General features: G+C 38.6%; 1 protein-coding gene across 1 annotated transcript in view; it reads left to right on the top strand.

Annotated features, from left to right (window-relative positions):
- CPLANE1 (ciliogenesis and planar polarity effector complex subunit 1) overlaps nt 1-26828 on the top strand; it is a 130664-nt gene that overhangs the window by 51618 nt on the left and 52218 nt on the right. The window contains exons 29-43 of the mRNA XM_060146967.1: nt 189-277; nt 1244-1323; nt 2616-2693; nt 4079-4271; nt 7884-8177; nt 8353-9123; nt 10591-10757; nt 11864-11996; nt 12894-12948; nt 16426-16530; nt 18008-18079; nt 19823-19932; nt 20266-20461; nt 21086-21193; nt 25437-25687. Coding sequence (XP_060002950.1) covers nt 189-277; nt 1244-1323; nt 2616-2693; nt 4079-4271; nt 7884-8177; nt 8353-9123; nt 10591-10757; nt 11864-11996; nt 12894-12948; nt 16426-16530; nt 18008-18079; nt 19823-19932; nt 20266-20461; nt 21086-21193; nt 25437-25687 — 2702 coding nt within the window. The remainder of the gene's footprint in view (nt 1-188; nt 278-1243; nt 1324-2615; nt 2694-4078; nt 4272-7883; nt 8178-8352; nt 9124-10590; nt 10758-11863; nt 11997-12893; nt 12949-16425; nt 16531-18007; nt 18080-19822; nt 19933-20265; nt 20462-21085; nt 21194-25436; nt 25688-26828) is intronic.

Here is a 26828-nt window from a genome sequence, read left to right as displayed (position 1 = left end):
CTCAAGGCTCACCTGTGCTTCACTTGATGAAGAGGGGTTGTCTCTAGGTGTTTAAAGATATTTTTGTAAGGAGGATAGAAAATGTTTCTGCCATTATATTGTTTCCTATAGTATTTCTGAACATTCTAAAAAGAAAATTGATTATTTTTCAAAAGATCAGTTTTCTCTTCCTTCTTGTTTCCGTGTAGAGGATGCCAAAGAATCTGTTGGAATTGTTAAAAGTCCCAGTATTGCGTCTTACATGCAGATGCAGACTTTACCACAGCATTTAGAAGAAGTAAGTCTATAAGTAGTGGATAAAGTTACTTAAATTATGCTATGGTAACACTATAGTGTTTTTTTCAATATATCCAACCAAGGCTATTCTCTCTTAAAAGTGTACTGTGGATTGTAGAGTGTAGCCATGCAGCATTTTTCTTTCACTGAAATTCTATAATTAGTTAGATGTCTAATAATTTCAGGCAATGAAATGTTAATTTCATAAACTGCTGTAGTAAATTAATTTAATCAAGAGTGATGCAAGTGTTCCACATTCAGAATGTATAATTCAGTAGTGTGCAGTTTTTACACATACATGCACTTTTATTTATTACTTCTTTTCTCAAAACCCTATACTCTGGATTTCCAGGTAGAACACAGACATCTCTAATTATTGAAACAATTCCTTTAAGAAGGATGTTTTTTTTTTTTCTGATATTCTAGTTGTTTTCACAGCGTACAGTTGGCCCTTGAACAACATGGCAGTTAGGGGCTTTGACCCCCATGCAGTCAAAAATCCTCATCCATTCATCCCTTAATATTCACGGAGGATTGGTTCCAGGACCTGGCGCGGATTCAACCAACCCCAGATGGTGTAGTGTATTTACTGAAAAAATCTGCATATAAGTGCACCCCCTTAGTTCAGACCAGTGTTGTTCAAAGGTCAGTTGTACTTACTTATGTAGTGATGTGTGTGTAATTTAATTTACAAATACATTGTAAATACATTGTAAATGATTTCTAGTGACATCATTTGTCTTTGTAGTTTAATATGCTCAGTGGCTCAGGGTGATGGGCCAAAGGCATCACAGAATAAAAGTCTAGTCAGAGCAGGACTGGGAGTACATTTTAATGTTTGGTTTCGCACTTGCTTTTAGACTGTTTTTATTCCAGGCGAATGGCTAACGTGAAACTCAAGATACCTAAGACAGTAATACCTGTTTGTTTCACCTATTTTCTTTTTGGGTACTATTAATTTTAACAGCATTCCACAGGAGAGGTTCAGTGTCCAAGGGAAGAAGTGTTAGAGACATGTGTGGAGGAAAAATCAACTGAACAGAAAGGGTAAGGGGGAAAAGTATGGAAAGCTTTCAGAGCTCATCTGGGATTCACTTGATGAAGAGGGTTTTTTGTTTTCCTCATCATTGACAATATATATTTTATGGTGATACTGTGTTCCTAGTGAAATTGTAACCTCAATTTAATAGTAATGGTAGTGATGATTTTTAGTAAATTCTATACTTCTAAATCTTGGTAGAGTGAAATAAATAATGATGTCTAAAATGCTGTTTGTTCTCCTGTTACTATCAACCTTAAAGTAAAATATAGCTATGAATATACCAGAGTTATTCAGCTGCTAATTAGGGTACTCCCTTTCCATACTAATTCCACTTTTCATGGGTCAAGTAAAGAATCATTATGAGTCATATATGTATAATCTTTCAGTGTTATGGTATGATTACTGCACACTGTCCATAGGGCTTTGATGGACACATACTCTGCTTGCTAGCTTATTATTTTTGTGTGTGTGTGTGTGTGTGTGTGTGGTACGCGGGCCTCTCACTGTTGTGGCCTCTCCCGTTGCAGAGCACAGGCTCCAGACGCGCAGGCTCAGCGGCCATGGCTCACGGGCCCAGCCGTTCCGCGGCATGTGGTATCTTCCCAGACCAGGGCACAAACCTGTGTCCCCTGCATTGTCAGGCGGACTCTCAACCACTGTGCCACCAGGGAAGCCCGCTAGCTTATTATTGCTTCAAGGATAGCTGCAAGCAGTTTTCATTTGTTGCAGTTTGGGCATGATTTCTTAATTTTTAGAATTTTTGATGTTTTAGAATTTTAGAATTACCTCAGATAAGAGAGGCAACATAATTAGATTTTCTTTCTCTTCTTTTTTGTTGGGGTCTTCTGTGGATAATTAACAAAAAAATATGTTTAATGTCCTGTGCCTTTACAAGTAATATAGATATTTCTATTAATAAAAAGCTAGTCATTACAGTTTCAGATGTGATAATGGTCTCTGTAGTGTTCCTGAGCGAAGTGTCTGCTTCTTCCTAGGTAAAATTTGAGGTTCCAGCTAACTTCATTTCTGCTCATTTTAGATTATATTATTTCTGTTGCCAAGCATTTAATAGTGGTCAAGTCGTATACTAAAGCCATCCAGACATATTCTTTGCTTTTGTTTGAATCTGTTACTATTGCTATAGAGACAGATGTAAATAGATTGTAATTATGAGCTAAGCATTACAGAAGATTAGAGGATGTTGAGACTCTTAGATTGTGGAGCATTAGATCACCTGGACCTTAGGTAATGCGAAGAATATCTTGCTTCCTAATTGATTATTAATCTTTAATTATAGAATGATCGAAGGCTTTATAGATCCAGAACACATCACTCCTCATTCATTTGGTGTAGATACAAGTTCAGAAGTTTCTAGGTGAGAATTTTTGCATACTGTACCATATTGATATAATTACAAATAGATAAGAGAATGAAATGATGCCTGCTGTACCATTTTGAAATAATTACTAACATCTTGACCAAAAACTAAGAGAGTAAAAGATTTTCCTCTAACAGTTGTGTTTTAAAGACATGCAGGAACTATTTTAGAACAAGTCTTTTCTGGAAAAAAGAAGTAGTGGATATATTATTGAAAGATGTAGTTCTTGCTCATTTTCAGCCTCTAGCAGATCTCTAATAGCATATGAAATGCTTCTAATTCTCTCATAGAAAAGAGTCATCCAGTTGTCTTCTGTATTTATTTTACAGAAGTTGAACAGTGTTTAGTGTTTACAAATCGTGTTGAAATAGGAGAATGATATAGCACAAATTTGCTTTAAAAAAATTCTCCAGTATTAGAATTTATCTCCTTGTTACTTGTTGAAAGCAAAGGCCAATAAAGTTGTCTTAAAATAGGCAAGTCAGTTGTAACGCCTGTTTTTTTATGGATTTCCCAAATATAGTTTTGTTATTAAGGTTGTGAGATGCTTGATAAAAGGCAAATGTTATTGCTGAAAGGGAATGAATGTAAATCCAAATAAATATAAACACAGTTTAATGTGTTATTTTCTTTATAGAGACAATGATCAGTTTATTTCGACATGATAGTGCCCGTTCCCTAATTTAGGTTATAAAATTGATTTGCTTGTACAACATTGAGTCCCTTCTATGTTTTAAGGAATCATCCCCAAACAATCATTTTATAAAACAAAACTTACTTTGATTTTTAACTTTTATTTCTAAATAAGCATTTTCATTAGGGTTTAATTATTAATATCAACTGTTTGGAAATGAAATGTTCACAATACTGTTATTTCACATTTAATGAAGAATGACAGGAGTTTGCTCTATCCATGTTAGAATTAAACATTTTTTTAACCCATACTTTCCACAGTTTTCTTAAATCCATTCTGGATCATTAAATTTAGTCCAAGAAATATATTCCTAAGCCAAATTACATACTCTGTACACCTAATCAGAATGATTGCACAGGTCTCAAACTCAGATGCCTGTAGGGACCAGGCAAGTAAAATGAATGTGAGAACTGTCCTGGGTTGTAACACCATAGGGAGGGGACCATGGCTGACTAGACATTACATGTCCCTTAATTACAGCATTTGGATGAATAACTGTGCTGATGACAAATGTGTCTGGGGGCTGAGGGATAGAGTGAGATCGGCTTTAGAGTTTAAATTTCCTGAAAACCTCCAGAAAGCTTTTAAAGTAGAATTAAAAAGTAGGATCAAAATACTCAGCTCATAGACATCTAATTTGTTTCTTTCTTGATTAATGTGTGTTTTTTATTTATATGCTTCCACATAGTGCACGGATCTCTGCATGTAAAGATAAATCTTCCTCAGCTCCACCTTTGGTATCAAATAGAGTCACTGTTGCTTCACAAACACCTGGGCCAACAGCTCAGCCAACCCAGAGAAACGAACCCAGGGCTCAGTTATCACATTATTCCGATTCTGTTAGGGAAATGCTCCAAGATGAAATGTTTAAATTAGTTCAGGTAAGCACATCTTCATATAAATAAGTAAGTCTACACATGATATATATGTAAGGTTTTAAAATATGAACAAACTTCCAGAGACGGACAAGTTAAAATTAAATTGCAGAGCTTCTCTGCTTTGGGCACTCTTGCTTTGTTATTCAGAAGTCCTAACTCTAGGGACTAGAGTCTAGGCTGAGTTCCCTACTTCCCATGGCGACTTTTTTTTTACTGAGCTCTTGGGGATGCAGAGCTGCTCACAAAAGTGAGGTGGGGGATAATCAAACCAGACCAGCGGCCCCTGCTCAAAAGTGCACAAAGTTTATTTTCTAACACAGCCTGTCACGTCACATTTATCATCCCCAAACCAAATGTTGGCTTGGTTTGAAATTGTCAGCTGCATTTTAAAGTATTGTTCACTTTGCCTTCCATCATCTTTTTCTCACCTGGTTATCCTTTCCTCTGTCTACCAACAATTTTTAAATATTTCCCTTTTCTGTTTTATTCCTTAAACATTAATTTCCCTCAAATCTTATCTTCTCTTCATGTGTTCTACATTCACTTTCATATCCTTTTTGTTTTTAATTGTACAATTTTCTTTTTTATTTATTTATTTTATTTTGCACTGCGTTGGGTCTTAGTTGCTGTGCGTGGGTTTTCTCGTTGTGGTGAGCAGGGGCTACTCTTCGTTGTCGCGCGTGGGCTTCTCATTGCAGTGGCTTCTCTTGTTGCGGAGCATGGGCTCTAGGCACACGGGCTTCAGTAGCTGTGGCACGCGGGCTCAGTGGTTGTGGCTTGTGGGCTCTAGAGCGCAGGCTCAGTGGTTGTGGCTCACGGGCTTAGTTGCTCTGCGGCATGTGGCATCTTCATGGACCAGGGTGTGAACCCATGTCCCCTGCACTGGCAGGCAGATTCTTAACCACTGCGCCACCCTGGAAGCCCTCATATCCTTTTATGTGATGCAGTATACCTTTTTTTTTTTTTTTTTTTGCGGTACGTGGGCCTCTCACTGTTGTGGCCTCTCCCATTGCGGAGCACAGGCTCTGGACGCGCAGGCTCAGCGGCCATGGCTCATGGGCCCAGCCACTCCGCGGCATGTGGGATCTTCCCGGACCGGGGCACGAACCCGTGTCCCCTGCATCGGCAGGCGGACTCTCAACCACTGTGCCACCAGGGAAGCCCCAGTATACCATTTTTATATGGATAATTCTGGGCACTAATTTTGTGAGTTTTTCAAATATGTGTACAGATTTTTATAAATACGACTCTTTTGTAATTAACTCATGTACAGCCTCATCCTGTATAGTTTAACAGTGAATGCGCCTGTGTGGTGCCTGGGCCCACAGCCAGGCTTGTGTTCCCATGGCGTTCCCATGACTTCGTGACTGATTGGTGTCTTCCCATGTGGACTGTGGCCTGGCCAGAGACCCTCACACATCCCACTGTGGGGCAGCCAGGACTGTTCCCATCCTCCTAGCATGCCCATACCCCTCCTCATGCCCTGCCCACACCCCTCCTCCAATAGAGACCTATGCCCTCCGTGACAGCTCCCCATGTGCTGTTGCTGGGATGTTTATACTAAAAAAAAAATCATTGAACTATGGGTCCTGATGGGAATACTTTTTCAGCATGTCCCACTGTGCCATGGAACTTTTTGAAACTGATTTTATTCTTATTCTTCTGAGTCTCTTCTTTCCCTTTTCTATTTACTAGCATGACCTATTTTACCTGCTTAAAGTTTTAGAAACATTTGTCAAACTTGTTTTTTGGATTACCTAGGGACTTTGCTGGTCACTGCCCTGTATATTTAACAAATTCTCCGGATAATTCTGGAGAAGATTAAGAATCACTGTCTTAGAGGGTCATCTTTACCTTCTTTCACTATGCATATCCAGTGTTTTACTATGCCCTATTGACTCTTTTGCCTACATTGTATGTCAGTACAGTTACTTGCTATTTCTATAGCGGTAGCCAACCTTAGGTTCTAAGAACTTCATACTTCCATTGTCTCATATATGCATTTCTGAGACATTTTTCCCCAGATATTGTTTTAATACTCTTATTTTCCGGCTTTAAAATCTTCAGTAAATTTCAGACACAAATTTGTATACTATATGATATCAGTCATGTTTTAAAAATACAAAGAATGGAACTTCCCTGGTGGTGCAGTGGTTAGGAATCTGCCTGCCAATGCAGGGGACATGGGTTTGAGCCCTGATCTGGGAAGATCCCGCATGCTGCAGAGCAACTAAGCCCATGTGCCACAACTACTGAGCCTGCGCTCTAGAGCCCGTGAGCCACAACTGCTGAGCCCACGTGCCACAACTACTGAAGCCCATGTGCCTAGAGCCCATGCTCTGCAACAAGAGAAGACACCACAGTGAGAAGCATGCGCAGCACAATGAGGAGTAGCCCCCACTCACTGCAACTAGAGAAAGCCCACAGCAACGGAGACCCAAAGCAGCCATAAATAAATAAATAAATAATAAAAAAATAAAAATACGAAGAATGAAAGGATATACACTAAAAAATGTCAATACTAGTTATCTTTGGGAATAAGATTATGAATCATTTTAATTTTCTTTTTTATCCTTTTTTTTTCTGTAATAAGCATATATTTCTTTTGTAATTGAAGGGACCTACATTTTTTTTTAAAACCCGCAGTGTTTCCTTATTGGCTTGTTTTAAGAAGTGCAAATTCCTCTGTTGGGCTTGAAAGACCCCCATGGACAGCTTTTATCTTCCCTCTTTTCCCACCATACTCTCACAAGTCCAGTGGTTCTCAAAGTGTGGGCCCTGAACCATTAGCATCAGCATCACTTAGATATTAGGAACACAAATTTTCAGGCTGCCATCCCAGACCTACTGGAATCAAACTCTGGGGATGGGGCTCAACAAAGAGTGCTTTTAGAAGTCCTACAGGTGGCTCTGATGCATGCTACAGTTTGGACCACTGTACTAACTTCTCTTCTCATTAGCTATAAATTTCCTGCTCCATCTAAGCCAGTGTACATGCTAGTGGTTCCCAAGCTTTTCTGTACATTGAAATCACCTAGTCATCTTAAAAAATACTAATCCTGGCTCACATCCCCCGATACTCTGATTTTATTGGTATAGGGTGTGACCTGGCCATTGGGACTTTTTAAATGCTCCTCAAGTGATTTTGTTATTCAAGGTTTGTCAGCCACAGTGCATACCTTTCCTTTCACTCAGTCAGCCCTTCCACAGGAATTCCTCTCTCTTCACCTGTTGCTAATCTCTGCTTTTTTCTTTCCTGAAAAAACCCTGCCACAACACACCCATTTTAGGAATTCTTTAATTATCCTCACCCACTCCATCAGACCACTCCTTTATGGTCCCAGGGATGTTTATGTAAACTGCTTTACAGATAGTCCCAAGTCTCACTAGGAGTTCATATTCCTAGTTGACAGCTCCTTGAAAACAGGAAGCTATTCTTCTTTTCCTTTTTTTTAAAAATCTCTCCCAGCTCTGCTTCCTATTCAGCATTTATGGGTCCAGCAGTTACTAAGACAGAAGTATGACTATTCTGGAATACTCAGATAATTATTGTTGCTTCTTTAGGTTCTTTTCATTATATTTTAAGATGTTTCTTTAATTTTTATTTTATCCTAGCTGCAACAGATCAACTTCATGAGCCTAATGCAAATAGTAGGATCATCCTTTGCTAACCTCCCGGATATACATCAACTTCTACAGCAGTCTCAGTCTGTGCATTTGGTGGGAAGCCAAGGATCAAACCCCACAAGAGGGAGTAATGATGTTGAAGACACCAGTAGAAATCTGAAGGAGAGATTTTTCGTTAAACCACAACCCATGGGAGAGTACACCAGAGAGCCTGGCAAGAACAGCCCACACTGCCATAAAGGAATTGTGCAATCTGATGAAAATAGTAATGGAAATTTACAGGTAATGCATTTTAAAATACCATTAAAGTTGTCCTAGTAGTTCAGTTGTTGGTTATTTGAGTAAGTAACTTATTTAGTAATTATATTCCACCTCCTCCAAAACATATTGAACATCATTTAAAAAGTAGGAGTCCATAATGTATTTTAATCTTACATAATATTTTTTTCTCTTCCAGAATGTTCCACATAGGAGTGTTCCTTTTTGTCAATTAGAAGGCCAAACCCAGAATAGAGGACTAACTCCACAATCTCAGAGCTTACCAACCACTTCATTGTCTCCAGCCCCTGCTGGAAATACTCACCTCCACCTTTTGTCCACGTCTTCTGCCACTCTGAAGACACCTGAACTTATCCCCACTGCAAAAACTTTCAGACCTGGTGATGGTTTTCCTTTGCTTCAATTTCAGCCCAAGCCTGAATTTAAGCCCCTTTCCTTCCATACAGAAAGAGTTCCTCAAGTTCCCTTCAGTCTTCCGCCACAGCCAAGAGTGGCTTGGGGATTATCTGATTTCTTCCAGCCTCCTTTGCCAAAGAGAGCAATGGACACTACTTCAATGTCCCATTTGAATTTGAGCCAGTACAATACTGAAGCCATAAAAAAAGCAGTTGAGCAGAAGAAGTGGGCAGAGACAATAATTACAGAAATTCCTAAGCATGTGAACTTGGATCAGTACGTTGGACAAGAAAACTTGACACCTCAGCAGGACTCTGCAACATTTATAAAACCAGAAAAACTGTTTGATGTTAAGCCAGGGCCCTTTGAGATATCTCCTCAGAATTCTTTTGGACTTCCATTATTGCACCTGCAACTTAAACCTCCTTCTGTATTTTCCTCTGCCTCAAGAGCATCAGTTACAGTTCCATCAATACCTATTAGAACTGTAGCAGAAGAAAGCAAATACCCAAGACTATCACTACTTCATTCATGTCTATCCCAAGAAAATATGGTAATGATTTTTGCAGAGTGATACAAAAGCACAGTCCTGCCTTTTTCATACCATAAATATACACTCAGTGAAAAGCTCTTACACACTTCTTTTTTTTTTTTTTTTTTTTTTTTTTTGCGGTACACGGGCCTCTCACTGTTGTGGCCTCTCCCGTTGCGGACCACAGGCTCCAGATGCGCAGGCCCAGCAGCCATGGCTCACGGGCCCAGCCGCTCCGTGGCATGTGGGATCTTCCCGGACCGGGGCACGAACCCGTGTCCCCTGCATCGGCAGGCGGACTCTCAGCCACTGCGCCACCAGGGAAGCCCACACACTTCTTTTTAAAGAAATAATGCTTCTGTTATTGAAAATAACATACAAAATTTGGTTTAAAATAATAATGGAGTACCTTAAAGGTTTTAGGTCTTTTTCATGTATCAGTACCAGAGTTTTCTAGACTCTTTCAAAAAGATGTTTCTGAGATTCTGCTCAGAGAAGAAATAAGAAGTAAAATAAAATGACCAGTGTTCTTGTGTGTGTGTGTGTGTGTGTGTGTGTGTGTGTGTGTGTGTGTATATATCTGTCTGTCTAGAGAGAGAGCATTGTTTGGGGTTCCTAGCAATTGTGATATGATTCCCTTCAAATCTACTACAGGTTAAAATTGTTAAATTTAGACCCAGATCTGTAAGTAGTTTTACATATTAAAAAATTGTATCTTTTTAAAATACTTTAAACACAAAGATTAAATCATTATAAACCCACCAAATCATCTTTAAAGTTGTAACCTTTGATTTATGAAATTAAGATTGTTTAGGTTCTAGTTTTGTAAGTCAGTATAGTTGAGTATTTGAGTAATTCATTCTCTGGTACACTTTTAAGATTTGAAAATGGTGCTGGGAAAAGAAATGGTCATTCCTTAGAAAAAGTACTTATCGTGCCTTCCTTTCTTCTGAATGTATTATGAACAAAAAAGAAAGGATTGAAGGAGTGGAAAAGTAGACATTTTGGGAAGGTTCTAAAGAAATATTTTTAATTAGAATAGTATAATGAACCCCCAAGTTACCATCACCCAGCATCAGTGGTTATTAACATATTGCTAATCTGTTCCATCCATAATCTCCACCCGTGTGCATCCTCCCTATTCCAAAGAATTTTAAATCAAAGCTAGACGTTATATAACTTCATTTATAATTTTAAGAAGGAAGATTTTTAATATGAAAAAGAAATTAAGAAGATGAGGACTTTTAACATATTTTCTGAAATAAAATGCCCAGTTGAAATTTTCAGGAAATGATTTCTAAAATCATTTGTACTTTAAGATCTGCGTACTCATCTTACCAGTCCAAATCAGTTTGTTTTCTTTGATATGTTCTATTTCTTGCACGTCTTAGTTTAATTTAAACCAATGTTTTTCTCAGTTTTTTATTAACATATTGCCTAATTGAGGTTTGTAATTGTAAATTACTATGCTTTGTTTTTTTCTTATAGTACCAAAACCCACAACTTATTCCACTTGAAAACCTTATTGCATTTAAACAAATGCAACAAAAATTAACGCATAATTTATTTGAACAAGGCGATCCTGGACACCTCCAGCTTCTACAAGTCAAAATAGAATCATCTGAATTGAGACAAGGAAAGGACAGTAAAAAAAGGCAAGTTTTAAGTGAAATTTTATTTGAGCATATACCTGCAAATGTACCTGCAAGTTTATTATTAGTGACAATAATATAGTTATAAGATGAAAGTTATCTGGTTCAGCCTCCCAGCCTGACACAATTGCGTATTCAGTTTCCTTGTCAAGTGTCATGCATTTGAACACATCTTGTGATGAGAAAAATTCCTATAATGTGAGAAACAAATACTATTATTTTTTACATTTTATTAAGGAATTCTTTCCTGGCATTCATAGGCTAGAGGTTTCTTTTTACATTTTTCTCTAACAGGATGAACAGTCATCTTTTGCAGCACAAATATTTGATATCATGAAATCTTCCATATACTGTCCAATACACTGAAGTAACGTTTATTGTTATTCTTCTTACCATTATCCTCCAGACTCTTACAGGAAGCAGTGATGTGAATTGTTTCAGGGCACTAAGAAATGCGCATGTAAAAAGCAAGGCTGTGACTTCTAATGAAGAGCATTTATAATGTTTTACTCATAATGGATGTTCAAAACATGTATTAACTGGTAGATTATTACTTAGTTTAGAAAATACTTTAAAAATTTCACATTTATCAGACCCTAAAATCTACTACCAGTGCTCTCTTTCCAGAAATGGTCTTTCCTTCCATCTTTTCCAGGTAAACCCTCTTCAAAGTAAGTTTTCCCCTTAACTTTTTGGGCTCTCCTTCCTCCTTGCTGGGATTTCCTCCTTGCTGAGGTGACTGAGTTTGCCTAACTTCTTCAGATAGGTGAATAGAGGTATCCAGTAAGGTTTCTGGGGCCAGCTTAGAATCTGCAGAAAAGAGAATTTGAAAATTACCTAAAAGGTGTAACTCTAACCTGGGACTCTAGTGACTAACACAGAAAAGTCAGTTCAGTAGTAGAGGAACTAGAAATAACTTTCATGGGTCCCTGACTTCTGCTTATATTTGCTTGTATTCTAGCAGAATATCTTGCTAATTTAATTAAATGGCACTGAAAATAATTTATTGACAAAATTTTGATAACTGTCCCACTGCATAGCATGATACAAATGAAAAACTGATGTTACTAAAATAGTAAAAATATATTTTGCACTATTGTTTTTAATAGACAAAGACGACGAGCTGAAAAAGAGCTGCAAGAAAAAAGATCAGAGAAACTAAGGAGAAAACCAAGTGTGACTTTCCAACCAGAGACTTTCATCATTAATGATAATGATTCAGAAATAGTTATGAAGCCCAAGGTATAGAAAAACTATAATACATTCTTCCCTGGTCTGCATGTACACAGAGTTTAGAATGTCTGTGGTTTATCTAGTCGTCTGATTGCTGGAAGCTTCTGATTGTGACTAGGAGAACCTTAACATCATTAAGCACATAAATCTCTGCTGCATCCCTCTGTGCAACAGTAGACAAACAGTTGTGAATGTGAAAAGCAACTTGTTGGTAAATCAAAAACTGTAGTTTAGAGCATCTGCTTGTGTGACTTATATTTGAAATCACTCTTCCTTTTTTCTATGACATCTTAATGCATATCATGTTATTTGGGTTTCTCCTATGATAGTTTCACCTAACTCCTTTAGGTGCCTCTAGGATTTCCCAAACATAGGTTTGTTATGCAACCTATATTTTATATCAGATCTTTGCGAACACTCCTTCTAAATTTGGTGACTCCTTCTAAATTTAGAACACTCCTTCTAAATTTGGTGACTATTTACTATTTGCAACAAGAGTTTAAATAAACAGAAATAGTTTTGTTTACTTGAATCTTAGCACCCTTTTTTCAGTAAGTCCTCAAGAACATGTCTAGAGGCACTTAGTAAAATGTTGAGTCCATGAACAGTTTTGATATTATTTGTGAGTTAAAGCTAGTCTTGCAGGAGAGAATTGCATATTGTAATTTAGTAACTGCATTAAATTGGTAATCCTCTTTTTTATTGTTTGACTTGTGAATTTCGTAAGTATCTTTGTGGAGTTACTTTGATAGAGTAAATAATTTGATAGAATAAATATTTCTAGAATTAAAGGATTTTAAACTATACCTAAAAAATCAACATTTCTCATAGCTATTGAATATTTTTTTCCAAAATAATGACTGTCTTTGAGTTAATCATAACTTGATCATTTGGGGATTCATTTAGGAGCAACAACAACATCATGGTTCCCAGCCTTTGGAAGACTTTGACATTCCTTTTGGTATGTATATGCATGATTAATGTCACATCTCCATTCAGAGTTAAAATCAGCTTTCTAAAAATATGTAGATACCCACCCACTTCCCAGGGATACTGGGAAAAGCAGAAATGTTTATGTAAGTGTTGTATGTTGTAAGCACTGTTAAAATGTTAGTTATGATATATGAAAAAGATATAAAAATTAAAAATATGTAGATAAAAATGAGACCAAATTGCTTTCATGTTATCTTTGACAGGATGGTGTTTATGTGTGTATGTATGTGTATGTGTTTGTTTTGATGTGTTATCCGTTAGAGCAGTGGTTGACAAAGTATGGCCCGCAGACCAGATCTGGATTACACCTGCTTTTGTGAATCAAGTTTTATTGAAACACAGGCATGCCCATTTATTTACACATTGTCTATGACAGCTTTCGCATTGCAGCAGGTTCCATTTGTTGCAAAAGGGACCATATGGTTCACAAAGCCTAAAATATTTATCATCTGGCCCTTTACAGAGTTTACCAACCCCTATAGTAGAGCAATGCAATTAATTAGAATCTCAAATAAGATATTGATATATAAGGCCTAAAAGGAAATTATTGGAGAACACACCTGGAGTCAAATTAATTATAGAAAATACATATACATTAAAGTAAAGGAATCAGTTCAGAAAAAAAGAACTTGTTTATAGATAGTAAATTCTTTTCTTTCTTGAATTAGTCAATTCATTTCTTGCCACTGAATGTTCTCCAGGCTTTCTCTTCAGTATTTTTCACACATATACACACAAACACTCTTGTGCCTCTGCAACCATTCACTCTCATGACTTCAGCTCTTAAATTTTTTTGGTGACATTCAAATATACATCTTCCCTCTCTTTCTTTTCTACTTTCCCCTTAAATTCAACATGTTCACGGGAGTTCTTTGGTGGCCTAGTGATTAGGATTCTGGGCTTTCACTGTGGTGGCCCCGGATTCAGTTCCTAGTCGAGAAACTGAGATCCCACAAGCTGCATGGTGTGGCCAAAACAAAAACAAAAAAAAAATGTCCACATTTTTTTTTTTTTTTTTTGGTGGTACGCAGGCCTCTCACTGTTGTGGCCTCTCCCGTTGCGGAGCACAGGCTCCGGACGCGCAGGCTCAGCGGCCATGGCTCACAGGCCCAGCCGCTCCACGGCATGTGGGATCCTCCCGGACCGGGGCACGAACCCGTGTCTGCTGCATCGGCAGGCGGACTCTCAACCACTGCGCCACCAGGGAAGCCCAATGTCCACATTTTAAACTGGCATTTTCCTATTAGTGATATCACCACTCATTTGATTGGACAAGATTTTTACCTTGGAAGTCACCCCTGATTTATCCCTCACATCTGTTACCCCATTCCTTCACATAATCCTTGGCCTGGTGCTCCCTCCCTTTTTTGGTGCCACGACCCAGCATCAGGCCTCTGCGTGCTGAGCAGTTGTCTCCTCACTGACCTGCTTAGCTTCTGTTTCTCAGCTTCTTAATCCGTCTGGTGTTCTTCTTTTCCACGCACTTGTCTTAAAACCATTTTCTTTTTCATTCTTGATAACATTCTTTCTCTTCACAAAGGTGGTACATATTCACTGGAGAAGATTTAGAAAATGCAAGTAGAAAATAAGACCAATATTAAAATCTCCAATAATCCTTATGTCTAGAGATAACCAGTGTTAATATTCTTCTAGAGTTTATTTTCTGAATATCCCTACTCTCTATATATCTATAAATTATATATGTGTGTGTGTATATATATATATATTTATATATAAAAAGAATACCTCCTCTACTTGTTTATAACTTACTTGTTTTTACATACTAGTATTAAGGTATATATCTTCCCATTTTACTAGATATTCTTCTACAATGTCATTTAAAATGACTGCGTAGTACTCCAGTGAATGTATATTGTGTCATTCCAAACAACAACAATTCTCCAATTCTGTGACATATACTGGGTGTCCTATAATTCAATTCCATTCTAACACTAATAACCTAGAGTTAGCACAGACCCCAGAGGTTAAGGAATCAGTCCCAAAAGACTCCCTATTTCCTTTAGACACCAGCTGCAAATGGGGTCCCCCAACACCTGCATTTTTGTCTGGTCAAATATGAATTCAGGGATTCCCATGACACCCCCGCCCCCTACCACCAGGTTTACTAATTCTCTAGAACAACTCTAGAACTCACAAAAGCACTTTATTTGTGGTTACAGTTTCATTATAAAGGATACAACTCAGGAACAGCCAAATGGGAGAGATGCATAGGGCAAGGTATGGGGTTTGAGGACACAGAGCTCCCACACCCTTTCTGGGTGCACCAATTCCCAGCACATCCACTTAATCATCAACCTAGAAGCCCCCTTAGCCTCGTTGTCTCAGGGTTTTTACTGAAATTTCATTACATAGGCATGATTGATTACATCATTGGCCATTGGTGATTGAACTCCAGCTGCTCTCCCTTCCATGGAGGTGGGAGTAAGGTGGGGCTGATAGTTGGTTCCTCTGGTGACCAGCACCCATCCTGAAACTATCTAGGGGCCTGCCAGGAGTCATTAGCCTAAGCTCAGATATGATCAAAAGGGGCTCATCATGAATAACAAAACATACTCCTACCACTCAGGAAAATCCAAGGGTGTAAGGAGTTTTGTTCCTGGAACCAAGGACAAAGACCAAATATAAATATTTTTTATTATACTACCAAGTGCCATCATTGATACTCTTTTATTCTACTTAGACTCCCTGGGTACTCTCCCAGGAATATCCACATCAAAACCTAAACTCCCATAATAGTCTTTGGACTTTGATTCTACTTCCTGCTGAATGTTTCCTCCAGGGTGGAAATTACCTCAGGTACAGCATGTGCAGTCTGAATTCATTATCCCTTCCCTACCAACTGGTTTGTTCTTCTGTGTTCTCTTTCTCCGTTTGTGTCACTACCAACTTAACATCAAAACACACATTATTCTGGGTTCTGCTTTCCCCTTCCCCCTCTCAGCCAATCAGTAGCCAGTTCTTGCCTGTTTTACTGTCGTTGTAATTCTTAAATTTATCCTCTCTCCTCTATTCCTCACCATTACTAGGTACTTATTTGAACTGCTGCAGCAACCTCATCTATGTGATTGCCTTACTTTAATTTTATCCACTCAAATTTATTTTCCACACACTGGCTGGGGTGGTTTCTCTAGAACATCAGTCTGACCATATCATTTCCCTGCTCAACAACTTCTACTGGATCTTCATCAGTCAGAAGAATAGGTTTCTAGCCTGGGCATACAGAGTCCTTCACAATTTTGGTTTTAATTCTACTGAGCTGCCTGTGAGGATCAACTTAGATACCACTTCACTCAGAAAGTCCATTTTGGTAACATCTTGACACTGAATTCCTCACCTCCCTTGAGTTAGGTACTCTGCTTCTGGGCTCCTGGTAATATATTGGCTTCTCAATGATTGCTTCCAATGTTTTGTTGTTATATTTAAGAAAAACTCCAGGATAATGTTAATACATCAGCTGGATTGCATTTCATGGCCTCTGTAAAAAAGAAAGTTAAAGGATGTCAGGATGCAAGTACAAATACAGACCCAGGTAAAATGCTATTTCACTTTAATTTTTAAAATTCATTACATTTTGCAATATTTAATATATCTCAACTTTTTTTTCAAAACAGTGATTTAAAGGGAATTTAAAATTATGTGATAGGGACTTCCCTGGTGGTCCACGCTACCAATGCAGGGGGCCTGTGTTCAATCCCTGGTCATGGAACTAAATCCCGAATGCCTCAACTGAGAGATCCTGCATGCCACAACTAAAGATCCCTCATTCCTCAACTAAAGATCCTGCATGCTGTCACTAAAGGTCCCGCACATGGCAATGAAGATTCGGCATGCCGCAACTAAGACCCAGCGCAGCCAAATAAATAAATATTTAAGTAAAAAATAAATGAATAAAATTATGTGATATTAGTTACTCATCCCAACTTCTTGTCCCCAGCCCTGGTATATACTTTACACATTTTAAACTAAAATTAAATTTTAAATTGAATTTATGGTAACTTCATTAAAACGTAATAGATATTTGTTTAAAAATGCCACAGACTACATCCTAAATCAGTAGAAATAATATATATTCTAAAATTTTTTATTTTTTGGCTGCGCCATGCGGCATATAGGATCTTAGTTCCCTGACCAAGGATTGAACTGCACCCACTGCATTGGAAGAGTGGAGTCTTAACCACTGGACCTCCAGGGAAGTCCTGGTAGAAATAATATTTTGAATTTGGGTTCTCTGTGCCATAATTGACTTTAGTAGAATTTTATGCCTAAGATTGAGAGGCCTGAAGCCGTGGCTACTGAAGTTGAGTTAGGAAGAGAAGGACTAGATTGGGTTTAGTGTGGGAAGAATATATGTAACTGTGTCCAAAAATAGAGGAAATAAATGTTGGAGAAGCTACTTTTTGGAGTTTTGCCTGACAGACTTCTTCATTAACGTAATGAATGAATGTATTAGGTGGTTTCCAGTATTTTTCTCCTATGAATGATGCTTCAGTGAGTAACTTCTTGCATAGAGCCTTTTTTGTTGTCGTTGTTCATCACTATGATTTAGCTAACTCTTTTACCCTTTACCAATCCAGTAGATTAAAGAAAAAGGCCTCTAACTGTTATTTTAATTTTTATTTCTTTCTGAATGAGGTTGAACATGTACAAGTTTTTTTTTAATAAGATTTTTTTGATGCAAATGGTGAGTGCGCATTTGAGAAACATTCTTAAATGTATCTTTGAGAAAGCCTAGGAGGTACTTGACTGCTCTGTAGTCTTCTAAAGTCAGCAGCCTATTTGCTAGAAGTTTGTTATTCATTCAGGTGATCAGGCCCAGGATATAAATAGTAATAAAATCTAAAATTATCATATTAATTAAAAAATTAAATTCTTAAGCTGTCTACTTTTCTACCACGTTTTATACACAATATATAAAAATCTGCACTTGTATATTTAATTTTTTCTGTGCTTGTGAAATCCTTTTTCTGTTTTCTCTTTTTGTCCCAAATCTCCTAATTGAATACAAGATAAAGATGCTGCTTCTCAAGAAGTTGTTTCTGAATGTCATAAAAATCAGCAAATCATTTCTTCCTCATCAGGTGTGATTTCTTTCTTTTTTTTTCTGAGAACACCATGACTAGTTAAAGGTTATGTCTGCATGACGGCCGAAACAGGAGTTACCGACCCCCATAAAAAAAGCAGTTAAACCGATCAATTGATTTAATAGAGATAGAATGAGAATTTAAGTATTTTCACTTTCTTTTTTTCTAGTTTTTTAAAACATTTATTTATTTTATTCATTTATTTTTGGCTGCATTGGGTCTTCGTTGCTGCACACGGGCTTTCTCTAGTTGCGGCAAGCAGGGGCTACTCTTCATTGCAGTGCATCGGGTTCTCATTGCGGTGGCTTCTCTTGTTGCAGAGCATGGGCTCTTGGCACGCGGGCTTCAGTTGTTGTAGCACGTGGGCTCAGTAGTTGTGGCTTGTGGGCTCTAGAGTGCAGGCTCAGCAGTTGTGGCGCATGGGCTTAGTTGCTCCACGGCATAGGGGGATCTTCCTGGACCAGGGCTCGAACCTGTCTGTGTCCCCTGCATTGGCAGGTGGATTCTTAACCACTGTGCCACCAGAGAAGCCCTTTTTTTCTAGTTTTTTGGTTGTCATGTGGTTTAAATTCAAGCCTTGGTGCCAAGTTTCCAGTACTCAGTATTGCAACGAGTTATATTTTGCTTGTGAAATTTCAAAGTAATGTTCTATTAAAAATGCAATGCTAGGGAAAAAAAATACAATGCTAGGAAATAAGATTAGAGTTGTAGGACAAAAGGCACAGAGTTAGACTGCTGACTTATTGTGACAGGCTTCTATATTGTTTTGAATAAGAAGCTAATGACTTTTGTAAAATTAAGATGTTAAACATTTTAAGTGGTAAAATTTAACTATGGTCTTTATATATACTAAGAACTACTGAATTGTACATTTTTAAAGGAGGTGAATTACATCTCAATAAAGCTGGTTAAACAAGCGAACAAGCAACAAGAAACAGTGTGGAAAGTAAAAAAATAAATTAGTTATGATTAATTTCCTAAAGCCTGGTTTTATTGAAATTTTAAACAAGCAAAACTGACTTAATATATCTGGAATTGAAAAATGAAATTATAGCATGTTCTTGGTATGACTTAGATATTTCATTATTCTTGTGAGCCATTCATATGAGAAAAGCAATAGTCAATATGCATCAATTCTGAATTATTCTAGAGTAATTTGCCCTTAGAATAGAATACAGTTTGCTTTAATTTATTTATACCTATGAAACTTCTACTTAGATTTTCAACAAATATCCTTTTTTTTTTTTTTGGTTGCGTTGGGTCTTCGTTGCTGTGCGCAGGCTTTCTCTAGTTGCAGCGAGCAGGGGCTACTTTTTGTTGTGGTGTGCAGCCTTCTCACTGCGGTGGCTTCTCTTGTTGCAGAGCACGGGCCCTAGAGCACGCGGGTGTCAGTAGCTGCAGTGTGTGGGCTCAGTAGTTGTGGCACGCAGGCTCTAGGGTGCGCGGGCTTCAGTAGTTGTGGTACGCATGCTCAGTAGTTGTGGCTCGCAGACTCTACAGCACAGGCTCAGTAATTGTGGCGCACGGGCTTAGTTGCTCCGCAGCATGTGGGATCTTCCTGGACCAGGGATTGAACCCGTGTTCCCTGCATTGGCAGGTGGATTCTTAACCACTGCGCCACCAGGGAAGTCCGTCCAACAAATGTCTTTAATGTTGTTTGTTGCTAACTTTTTCTTACCAAGTTAATGACATAGAGCTATTTACAGATTTTTTTACTATCCTGATTTTTCTTATTTTTAGAACATGAATCTTTCAATGTTCCTCAACTTTTGGCACCAGATGTATATCTGAATCTCAAACTTTCCACTGAAATACCAGAGGAACCTCTGTCACCTTCAGCAAGTGAAACGGTACTAAATTTGGAAGTTTTAATAATACCTTTGTGCTAAATTTTATTATGGTCATCTGCATTATTCAGTTGTGTAGGTGAAATGAGGCCAAAAATCTCATCTACATAGATTTGTTGGAAAGGTCAAAAATTAGTTTAAAATTTAAATATTGTGCCCCCAAATACTGTAAACCAAAACCATCACACATACTTCCTGAAGTTTGCCCTAAGTTAGGCTTATATAAGCTCTTCTTGCCTTGAGAATTAAACCTTTTTGGGGCAGGGGTAGGGTAGAGTGGCCGTACTATAAGTAAAAAGAATGTAACCCTCTTTGATTTTGTGTGTTTTGGTTCAGATTGGGCACACTTACATAAATGTGATTGACATTGAAGCTGATGATCTACACAAATTACCTGTTAGAGAAAAGCCTTCAGATGATAATAGTATCAAACAGCAAAGCGATCGTCTAGAAGTCCCATCTTCTGCAGAATTACATTACATGGCAGCTTCAGTTACTAATGCTCTTCCCCTGCACAATTTTAAGAGTCAAGGTAATAATTTTTTCTACTTTTAAAATAAATTTAAAACATTTTGAAAAATTCTTTAATATAGCATTGTTACCCCTACTTATGTCTCTTAGCTCTCCTCCTCCAAATCCACTGTAATTTTATTTTATTTATTTTTTTAATAAACGTATGTATGGATTTATTTATTTATTTTTGGCTGTGTTGGATCTTTGTTGCTACGTACGGGCCTCCTCTAGTTGTGGCGAGCGGGAGCGACTGTTCGTTGCAGTGTGTGAGCTTCTCACTGCAGTGGTCTCTCTTGTTGCGGAGCATGGGTTCCAGGCACGTGGGCTCAGTAGTTGTGGCTTGCGGGCTCTAGAGCACAGGCTAAGTAGCTGTGGCACATGGGCCCAGTTGCTCCGTGGCATGTGGGAACTTCCTGGACCAGGGCTCGAGCCCATGTCCCCTGCATTGGCAGGCGGATTCTCAACCACTGTGCCACCAGGGAAGTCCAAATTCATAATTTTAGATGTTTATATTCACATTTAGAAATGTTCTATTAATCTTTTAAATACCTTGTTTATAAGTTTAGAATCAATCTTTTTATGCCTTTCGTATTCTTGATAGAATCTGGCAATTCTGCTATGGATTTATTTTTTAAACCTGCAGAAGTGTCTCCAACCTTTCTGGATGGAAGAAGCTGGAGAGCAGGCATTCCAGAAGTGAAGGAGCCTTGCATCACCTCACCTCCACCATCAGACATACAGCAGGACAAAGGTGAATGCCCTAGATTTATAGCATAACTTTCCCCTTTCTCTGAATTACCGTTATATTAGAAATAAGCACTAAAACTTGATCACTGCAGAGGAAACCAGAAAAAGGGTTTTTCCCTTGCTCAGGAGAGTAGGGACAGATAGGTAAATGAGATAGAGTCATGGTTCCAAGCCTGGGACCCAGGGATATTGTGCAAGGAAACTACAGATCTGTTTGTGCATATGTCTTTTCTCAAATAATGAGGCTAAAAATAAATATCCTGTGGAATTTCATGAGTGTTTTGGTATTAAAAAGGAATTCTCATATTTTAGAAGGTGGGAAGTTCTAGAATAGCACATAGAAAATACACAGGCTTGGTAGCCAATAGTACTTTATTAGTAAAATATTCAGTTTTATAGTCATAAATCAGGTTGCATTATTGTAAAATATTTGCAAGATTTAGAAGAATGTTTCTCCAAAACCTAAACTTATTACATCTGCGAATCATTAGATTAATCTAGTATGTAATCAGACTTCCTGCAGCAGAGACCTAATGCCTCTTCTTGCTTCCACAACTGTTGGGAGGAATGGACCTATCCTTGTGGTCATCAGCTGCTTGGGTGCAAAGTCCAGCACTGCCTTTTCATTGTGCATCAACAGCAGACACTCAGGAGATGTGAGGAGCAAGGAAGGGATGGGTAGCAGGGAAACTTCACCTTAGGATGTGTTAGAGCATGTGTATTACAGCTGTGTATACAATAAGTACCAGCATTTCAGATTTTGAAGTCTTTGTCCTCTCTCTCCCCTGCCATGGGACTGCTAGGTGCATGGGTAGTGGAGGGAGGATGTCTGAAGCTGACAGTCTTTCAGGCTGGGGAAGTGTGTGGGGAAATGACAAGACCTTGGCTTTTATCAGTAGATTCAAATAGAACAGACCTGGCTTTCAGTCTCAGCCCTGTTACTTAATAGCTTGGAGACTTTTTGCAGGTAATTAACTTTATCTGATCCTCATTTGTATCTCTGTAGGATACAACCTCATAGGGTTGTCATGAGGGTTACATCTAGCCAAATGCCTGTGACTACTTAAGTACCCTGTTAGTTTCCTTTCATTTTCACACCAACTTGACTTTTGAACTTCTGACAAACTAGAACTGGACTGATCTCCCTGTGACCTCAGAATATCTTAGGACAGCATTTAAAATGACTATAAGCTACAGGTTAATTTCCTCCATCAGTGAGATCAAGTCTATATTCAACCTTTTGGAAGATCCTTCTCTGAGGAGATCGGTCATGAAAATATGTCAGTGGACCCTTCTGCTATTACTAAAGAGAACTTAAAAATGCCAGTTTAAAAGGAAGAGTTTTATATTGTGAAATTAAATTCTGTCATGGTATACATAGTATACTTTAAAGACTCAGAATATAGTCACCGTAGAGTTGAGTGGGATTTGTATTATAAGAAAAGGCTGGGAGAAGGGAGGGACAGGGTTCTTAGGTATTTAAAACAAAAGCAAAAGCCAAACAAACAATACATTTCTGTTTTAGTGAGACCTCACCATTTTGAATGACAGTAGCTTACTATTTTAGAAACCATCTCCAACAGGAGTACTATCAGTAACAGCAAGCAGAGCTTTGCTAGGCAGAGGGAGAGCATTGCAGGGTCAGTGGAACTCAGTATTTTAAATCACCTCCTAAGTGATTTTTTTTCAGTTAGTCAGTGAGAGTGGAACAGTTTCTCCATAGGAAGGGAAACTGGTTTCATTATGTATGTAAGCCATTCCAAATTTTGAGCACATCCATCTCTTTTTTGCTGTATATTCTACTTGAAGTTTGCACACCAGATTGCTTCCTGTGTGAATAAGGGAGATACTGCAGGATGCCAAGAAACAAGAAGGATAGGTGGCAAAGTACTGTGAGAGTCAAGCTAAAAAAAGGGTAGGGCCAAAACAGGTAGGGAAAGATTATGTGACTGCCATTGCCAACACTGGAATTTACCTTTATCTTCTCATGGGAAGCTTCTCCTTAGACTGGGACGGAAATATAATCACTACTTAACATTTGTTTAGTAATTCACAGTTTTCAGAGTATTTTTTTGGATGATTTGATCTTCACAAAACCTCTATGAGTTAGGTAGGACAGGCATCATAATCCTCATTTGACCAACTCTTCATTCACTCAACACTAAGTTAGGGACAATATATTGGGACTGAAGAAGAGAGTAATACCAGGCTCTGTGTCCTTGGGCTCATATATGGGGGGAAGGAAGGCAGGGAAGTAAAGAGATGATTATGATACAGCATGGTAAGTGCAGTTACGGTGATAAGGATGAGACTGTTGGGAAATATAGCATCTAATCCATATCTGGGGAGGATTGGGGCTATTTAGGGGAGAGCCACCTAAATGGAATCTTAGAAGTAGGATCTAGCGAGGGAACGGTGCATACAGATGGAGAGAATAGATTGTGCAGTGACTCAGAGGTTTGACGGAGCTTGCTGAGTTTGAGAAAATTAAAGTTCAGTGTGCTTGGAATTTTTGTTCTTTAAAGAAATAGCGAGAAATGAGCTGGATAGGCAGGCCAAGGGAAGACAATGCCATTGTCTCTCATACTGAGACATTTGAACTTTTAAGGTGAAGGCATTAGAGAAACGCTGAAGGATTTCAGGTGGAAAAGGAAAAATACCAGATTTGGGTTTTAAAAGATCTCTCTAGGGCCTGTGTGGAAGTTGGGCTAGAGAGAAGTGAAATAAGTTAGAGATAAGGATACTGTTTGGGGTCCATTGGTTGTGAACACTTCAGCTAAGCACTGGTAGTAGGAATGAGGAGATGATAGGTACGTGGATCCTCAAGATTTGGTGTCATGTTGGAACTGAAGGAAGGAAGAACCGAATGTGTCTCAGGCCTCTGGCTTGGGAAGCTGGGTGAATGATAGTGCTTACTCCCTGAGCTGGGGAATCGGGGAAGGAGCAAGGTGAATGGGCTGAAGTGATGAGTTTGGTTTTATATGCTTTGGGGACAGCCTAACTGAGATGACCAGGATACAGATGGATTTAAGGGCTGGAGCTCAGAAAGAGTGCCATTTGGATGTGAGAGTCAGCAGTGCATCTGAGACCTCACCCAGAGAGGGTGGGTTGAGTGAGAAGAGACGTGAGCTGAGACTGGCGCCCTGGAAATACTGAAGGGTAAAAGGAGTGGGTGGCGGAAGGGAAGACCAAGACGACAACTGAGAAGGGAGAGCGAGATAGGGAGGAGAAGACCCAGAAGCCAAAAGTGTTTTAAATTTGTGACAACAATCAGTTGGGCTTAAGAGTAGAGTCAGTCATTGGCTTTGATATGGGCCTTGGGAGGTTTAATGTTTGCCTAAGGGCCCACGTAGAAGCAGTAATGGCCAACATTGGACCTAGCTTTTACTGTGTGACATTGTTGGTTTTCAAGGAGAGTTTTAAAAAGTCATAAAAATAGTAAGGTTGCTTTTTGATGAAGTGTATTTTTGTAGCAGAAGATAAACGTAACATTCAAATTGCATTGTATATGGAACTTTGTGGTAATGGTAACACTGTTATGTATTCTTATCTCACAACAAAGACAAATCTCAGAAGTCAAGAAGCTGAAATGGTATTTATAAGTATATTAAGTTAAAACTGATTTGGAAGGGAATGTTATGTTGACTTAAAATGAGGTCTTCAAAAAAGTAGATCTGCATCTACTTCTGTTTTTGTTGTTGTTGTTGTTGTTGTTTTTGTTTTTTTTGCTGTACGCGGGCCTCTCACTGTTGCGGCCTCTCCCGCTGCGGAGCACAGGCTCCAGATGCGCAGGCTCAGCGGCCATGGCTCACGGGCCCAGCCGCTCCGCGGCATGTGGGATCCTCCCTGACCGGGGCACGAACCCGCGTCCCCTGCGTCGGCAGGCGGACTCTCAACCACTGCGCCACCAGGGAAGCCCTACTTCTGTTTTTTTTTTTTTTCGTTTTTAAAAAATTTATTCTATGATTTTTTTGTTATTGAACTCAAGTTATTTATTTATTTGCGGTACACGGGCCTCTCATTTTTGTGGCCTCTCCCGCTGCGGAGCACAGGCTCCGGACGCGCAGGCCCAGCGGCCATGGCCCACGGGCCCAGCCGCTCCGTGGCATGTGGGACCCTCCCGGACCGGGGCACGAACCCGCGTCCCCTGCATTGGCAGGTGGACTCTCAACCACTGCGCCACCAGGGAAGCCCCTACTTCTGTTTTAATTGTAGTCAATTCTGATATTACCTTTATTAATATTTAGATACTCCGAAGCCAGATCTTCGATTCAAGGAACCAAGCTCAAAGTCAGATGCCTCAGATTACCCTCTGTGGGAACTACTACAGGATGTCTCTGCCACTCGTCCTGCACCAAGCTCTGCAGCTCGCCGACTCGAGCATCTCACCTCAAAGCTTCAGAAAATTGATGAACAGCTGTTAGCAATACAGAACATTGCTGAAAACATAGAGCAGAATTACCCGAGACGTATCATGCTAGACCGACATTGTATTAAGGTAGGCTGTCTTTATTTTAGTTTTTTGTTTGTTACCTACTTATTAAATTTGTAGTGTGATATAATTTTAGACTCTTGATTTTTCAAAATAATGGGAAATTTGGTTTCTTTAGGCTAGGGTTTCTCCACCTCAGCGTTGTTGACATTTGGGCCAGATATTTCTTTGTTGTGGGAGTTTGTCCCATGCATTGTAAGATAATTAGTAGCATCCCTGGTCTTGACCCACTAGCTGTCAGTAGCATTCCCCTCAGCTATAATAATCAAAAATGTCTCCAGGCATTGCCAAATGTCCCCTGGGAGAAAAAATCACTCCCAGTTGAGAACCACTTAAACGTTAACCTTTTAAGAAGTGAACTCTTGCTTCCTACCAGGAAAATAAATATATGAATTACAAAACCAGAATGTGGTTTTAGATAAAACCCTGCTCATAATTGAGTATCATTTTCTTCGGCAAGATTTTTATAACTTTACAAACAGTGTTGTCCTTATATTTTGAATTCTGTTTCTTTCAGATATTTTATACAATGGGATTACTAGTGCTTAGAAGTTTTCTGTATCTTTAAAAAGTATTCAGAATAAAGAGATTGATGTTTATGTATATTGGTATATCATGGTAGTTAGACCAATAGGAAGGAAGTCTCAAACGTTAATTACTTTGCACAAGCATCCTGTCTTTTTTTTTAGGAAATAAAATTTATATAAAATAAAGGTTAAGGAACAAATGGTAAAAATATTTTGAATGTGTTAAAGCCTTATATTGAGAAATGCAAATTGGTTTGCAGGAAACGAATTCCATCAGTGACATGTCTAACAAATATTCCAGGTTGCTAAGATGTTGATATTTTAAAAGATAAATTTATTAGGTTTATAGCATTTCTTTAATCCAAACATTTAACAATTATTAAAAGGTTAAGGTTAAACATATGTGAAACTACACTGAAAAAAATATATGAAGTAGGACTATTGGGTTTTTAAAAAATTTTTATTGGAGTGTAGTTGATTTGCAATGTTGTGTTAGTTTCAGGACTACTATTAAGTAATGACATTATGGTGTTTTGTTGGTTGTTTTCCTTTTTGTTTTTAATCCAGGTTTAGATCTGTTATATCCAAATTAATGTTGAGTGTCAGAGTTGTCCTTGGAA

This window comes from Lagenorhynchus albirostris, chromosome 3, assembly GCF_949774975.1.
Source record: "Lagenorhynchus albirostris chromosome 3, mLagAlb1.1, whole genome shotgun sequence".
Taxonomy (NCBI): Eukaryota; Metazoa; Chordata; class Mammalia; order Artiodactyla; family Delphinidae; genus Lagenorhynchus; species Lagenorhynchus albirostris.
Note: the sequence above shows the minus strand (reverse complement) of the source record. Positions and strands in the feature narration are given on the sequence as shown.